Source organism: Nematolebias whitei, chromosome 14 (assembly GCF_014905685.2).
Source record: "Nematolebias whitei isolate Nwh7 chromosome 14, NemWhi1, whole genome shotgun sequence".
Classification (NCBI taxonomy): domain Eukaryota; kingdom Metazoa; phylum Chordata; class Actinopteri; order Cyprinodontiformes; family Rivulidae; genus Nematolebias; species Nematolebias whitei.
Genome location: NC_056511.1, coordinates 40,000,685 through 40,006,075, shown reverse-complemented (window position 1 = coordinate 40,006,075; position 5,391 = coordinate 40,000,685). Strand labels below are relative to the sequence as shown.

The 5,391-nt window shown below is 43.1% G+C and overlaps 1 protein-coding gene across 1 annotated transcript in view; it reads right to left on the bottom strand.

Moving 5' to 3' along the window:
* The window catches only part of mepcea (methylphosphate capping enzyme a), a 7,356-nt gene extending 2,961 nt beyond the window's left edge, over positions 1-4,395 (bottom strand). The window contains exons 1-2 of the mRNA XM_037687567.1: positions 4,367-4,395; positions 1,985-3,745 (exon numbers count right to left, since the gene is read on the bottom strand). Coding sequence (XP_037543495.1) covers positions 1,985-3,703 — 1,719 coding nt within the window. The 5' untranslated portion in view covers positions 3,704-3,745; positions 4,367-4,395. The remainder of the gene's footprint in view (positions 1-1,984; positions 3,746-4,366) is intronic.
* Positions 4,396-5,391: the final 996 nt, after the last annotated feature.

Genomic DNA, 5,391 nt, shown 5'->3' with positions numbered 1-5,391 from the left:
ACTCTGACTCTGACATCTGGTGAGAAAAGACTTCCACAGGGGGCATCTCACCACTTTCTATCAGAGGAGCATTGAGAACATCCCGACAACGTGCATCACATCTCGACACGGAAACTGCTGTGTGACGGACAAGACGATTCACGCCTGAGAACAGCTTAGAGGTCTCACGCTCCTCTTTAGGAAGGATTTTCAAGGACACAGCATTAAAAAGAAATACTGTCAGTATTACTAGATTCTTCTCAAACCCTCCCATGTGCTGCTCAACTTCCTGCCATCTGCTAAGAAACAACTGCTCCGTCAAACAAAGAACCAGAATGTGCAACAGCTTTGCTAGCTGTTTACTAGCTGCTTAGCTTTACTAAACTTCCCCAACTTTCTGTAACGTACGCAACGCTACACAAGTTCAAGGTGAATTTTCAGACATGGCGTGTAATATTTTTGTGATTTCTTTGCTGCATTAGGTTTGTACACTTGCTTTTCCTTTGAATCAGAAATATCAGGTAGCAGAACGATCTTTTCCTTTTACAAAACCAAGATGATTATTGGTACGTAAGTTGCAAAGAAACAGCTAAAAAATACATAAAACGAAAATAAACATCTGTAAATAGATGGGAGGAAATGTTTGTAAACCATAAATGTACACCTTTAATAATCAAAAGAGATCTGGGTAATTGGTATGCTGCATTTGATGTTTTATTGGTCCATTTTTTAAAAATCTGTATAGGAATAAAGATGAATGATACTTTAGAACAGACAGTACAATTCAGCATTTCCTTAAGAGTTTGGGAGTCTAACTTTTGAAAAAGGTGGAACATTTTAAAATTGTGTCTTTATACCCCAGGACCTCTTTGCATGGAATAAGACTCTTACAGACAAGTGACGTTCCTTTTTAATCTACTTTTTAAAATTACGTTTTGTATTGAAAGACACCTGAAACCTGAAAGTTTGGCAGAGGTAGCCGATACTTTCCAGGTGGTAAATGAGCTCTTCTGTTTTCCTAGAATCTCAGAGCTTCTCCATCGGCTAACGGCAGCAAGCCGAGGCAAGGAACACAACGCTGATTGAACAAATCTGAAGAATTTCACTGGAGGGATTAAAAACACCAGCTCCAAAATATACAGTACTGCCTGACCTAATGACAACAATGGAGAATGCTGTAAATCAATAGGGTGGACTGTCAGGATTACAAGATGTTTGGATATTTATCAAATATATTTTGCTTTAAGGATTTTGAAACCGAATTGCTCATGGTTGATATGCAAACAGAGATAAAAGGTGAGCGAGTCAGCTCTATCGAATGGTCTAAAACTTAGAAATATGACTTTTCTGTTGCTTTCATGCAACGGTTTTCATAGAAATAATAAAAATTGTGATGAAAATACAGCCGCAACTCTATCAAATTAACAAGCAAAATGTCCTCAACAGAGTAACAAAGCTAACAAATCTTCCACCTTTAAAGGTCACAAGGTCATGGCATCCATTCATTTACCAGTAGTTGTTTATCTGTGACTGCGCATGACATAAATAAAAAAAATAAATATGGAGTCGATATTAAAATGTTAAGACCCTCATAAATGTTAATACAATTTTCTTTTAATTAATGGTATATAATCCATTATTTAACTGATATGTAGGATATGTTCATCCTCCTGACACAGATATAAACTTTTAAACAATTAAAATCTTTAATGCCTTAACAATATTAACTTTGTTTATAGCTGGTATTTACACATTAACTTTTATAACAATTCCTATTGCCTGTTTAGATAAGCTACATGTTGCATCACAGCACCATTCCTATTTTACAGGAAAAAGACGCAGAAACAAAGTTTTACGGAGAGAATGTGGAAGAATACTCATGTTTCAGTGACCCTTGTGTTTTACTAAAATGTGATGATTCAAGCATAGCTTAAATGTAAATAAAAAGCCTCCTAAGTTTCTTAAAACTAGAGCAAACTATTTCAGATTCAGAGTGCAGTCTTACCTTGGTGAAGGACACATTAGAGGGGAACTCCCCAGGATGAGCCGTATGCGTTTCTGTTAATGGGGGTGCAGCAATGGGTCCCCTGGAGATCCGCAGGGAGACGGGAAAAGAGCAGCCCTTGAGTGCGATGCAGTCTTTTCGCTCAGTTTCATCCGTTTTACTGTCCGGCCCCCGAGTCTCATTCTGGTTTGTGTGACCGGGTTGGTTATCGTTTACAGCGCTTGCAGAGCCACTCTGTCCCTCCTCTGCCTTCTCATTTTCAACTGCGCTGTGTTCCTTCTCTGTACCTGCCTGGCACTCGTTTCCACCCCCCTCCGCCTGTTTAGCAGTCTTTTTCTCTTGCAACGCACGCCTGGCCTCTTGGGTCTGCAGCTCGGACAGATAATGTCTGATGTTCTTACAAGCTGCACGTATCAGCGCATGGTCTATATCCAGGCCCAAGATGTGTGCAGGTCTGAACATTTTGGCGATGTAAAGGGTCAAGTGGCCTGAGTTGCAGCCCAAGTCCAGCACATCTTTACCTTCAAACCACTCTTGACGAAGCACGTGTATACGAGGATCTTCACTACTGCCTGGGTTGCGATATCCGTAATACTGGTTGTAATTTCCATACTGGAACTTCTTCCGGTGCTCCTTTGTCTGACTGTGGGGCGGCTGTTGCTGATGAAACCCCAGGACACCTTTGGGACCACTTCTTGGAGTGTGGAAGGAACTTTTTTGCCCCCATGAGCCAGAATTCCTTTCTCCAGATCCCATCTTACTAGCAGGAGTAGAATGGCTGACAGGGGGCTCCGTTTTGCCCGAGTTGCGCCTTCGCTTGCGTCTACTTGCGTGATGGTTTGTTCCCGCTGACTGGGACGGGGTGGCATCCTCCATATGTGCAGACGTGACCTCATCCTTGCAGCTGACTGAGGGCTCAGCTGCGTGATTGTGCGAATCTCTTGTGACAATGGAAAAACTGCTGGACTCTTTGGAGTCGTCTTGTACAGAGATGAACAAACCAGACATACCTGGAAGCTGTGCAGAGGTGCTAGTTTTGACCTCGCTTTTTTCTGACTCGGAGAGGTTCACCTGTGCGGTTGAAATCCCGCTCCCAGCTCCTCCACCTCCATGGTGTCTGTTTCGGTGTCTTTTCCTTCCACCGCTTTTAAAGGGGGACACCAAAAAGCTGCTGCCAGCTATCCCGCTGTTCAAGTTCAGGGGATCCGTGATGTCTCTGGGAATGAGAATCTCGACGGGGTCTCGACTCTTTGCTGGCAACGGCGAGGACTTTGGCGTTTCAGCGTTGAGTGCTCTGTTGACCTCCTCATCCAGCAGGCTGTTGAGATTCAGCGGGTCAAAAATGTTGCCTCCCAGAAGAAAGTTAGTCGGCAGGACGGAGTCGCTCTCGGAGTTGGCCCTTCGTCTCCTCTTCCCAGTTGACGGATGTTTGAAACTACAGCTTGCCGTGTAGCGCCGTTTCGTTAGTTTCAGCTGTTTAGAATGATGGAAGCTGTTCCTCCTGTTCATGCTGTTTTCAGTCCCTCTGGCTTTCTGACCTGCGCCGTCTGTGCTGGTGTGTTTTGGTGAGGCCTCGGTGCCCGGGACGGGACAAGCGGCAGTAAAGTCAGGGGTGGCTGCCGCTTCCTCCATCATCACAGACACGCTGCTGTAGCAATCCGAGAGCTGCAGCGGAGATGCCGAGCGGTCAGCTTTGGTAATTTTCTCGTCGACAGACATTTGCTTTAGTTTACAAGGATGCACACTGAAGTTTTTCTGGGCCTGGAAATGAAAACACAAAAACAGATGTTTATACAATCTGACCTTTGCTAGTCGTTTCAGATGGGGTGAACTAATATATGTGTCAAGGATCAAGATTTAAAAGCAAATTATTTGGCAATAGGATATAGAAAAAAGTTAAAAGTATCAACCTGGATTACATTATAATACAGCAAGGATTACATTGTTTTCATTCCATCTTTAAAACAGAAGAAATTAGTCAAAAAGCCCTTCAATGTTTTCAAGAAAACATAAATTTGTATAAATGTTTGCAGCTTGACGTTTAAAGTTAAAATAAGGAACATTTTATAAACATTAAACGAAAATGTGCAAATCATATAAACTTCACTATAAGCTAATTTATTACCAAAAAAAAACGCCTAAATATATACAATTTAATTAGTTTCCAGCTCCTGCTGGTAGTATTTCAGTAACCTGAACCTCTGCTAAACATTTAGCCTGTTCCTTGTGGTCAAATATTTTATATCTTTACTTTCTTTCCAGAGTCATTTTCAAACACAAAAGTAAATTTACAGAGATAAGTCTCTTTTAATCTGCAGTGACTGTAGGACTGCGTCCCGAGGGAATCCTGGCAGAAAGCGTGTCTGCTGAAGGGTTACTGACCTGAAAAGTTTGGGAGTCCGTGTTGAACAGTTATCCTGTTAGCACACTTAGCTCCTAGCCTCCATAGCGCGGGCCAGAACACCGAAACGTCGAGCAAACGTTCGGCTCCGCTCGGCGGTATCAGACAACCAGCCGTGCAACTACCTCGACATGTTGTAGCCCGAGCCCTTGAAATAAATAAATAAATGCTAGCTTCGTTTATGAGAGCGATACTGCCTCCCAGATGACCACCTACCTACCCTACCAGCGCGTGCAGTGAACAGTGTAGTCACCCATCAAAATAACCGTCTCAGCTCGCGCGCGGCTCGGTTCTCCCCGCCTCCTCCGGGCCGGACTGTAGCCGCTCCGCGCGCACGCTCCCCGTGCTTCGCTCAAGCTAGCGTTAGCGTAGCTAGCATACAAGTGTTTCGACATCAACACAACAGCGGTAAGCTGCAGAAACACGGCAGTTGTGACTTTTATGCACAAGCTAACGGCCCGTGTGTCCCCCAGACCGTGTCACTGGGTTAACTCGAGTCGGTTAGCGGCACACAGGTTGGTCAATAAATTGCTATATTTGCTAAAAGAGTCCGGCATGGCGGCGCATCCGGGCTCCGATCTCAGTGGCAGCAGGGGCGGAGATCCCCGCCTGAAGCCCGCAGGGTGGTGAGGACTGTTTCTTGCTCCTTGTTGGGGAAAAATAACCCCAAACACTTAATTTATCAGTTAATTACAAGTCAGAGGATATGTGAAAGAAAGGAAAGGGTAGATATAAGCGTTTTTTCATCAACAAATTAGCTTTTATGCATTGCTAGTTGATGCAAAGATTTCTAAATCAATTAAAAACAAAAACTTTTACTCTCCTTTTATCCATATGGCTGCGTTTTCATCATAATTGCTATAATTAATAATATAGGGAATATATGGAGTTAGTGGTCGTTTTAAAGTTTATTTTGATTCCCAAAGAGCAGTCTTGACCTCACTTTTAGGAGATAATGACTTAAATTATATATATTTCCCTTCTTTTATGCAAGTAATACATTGAC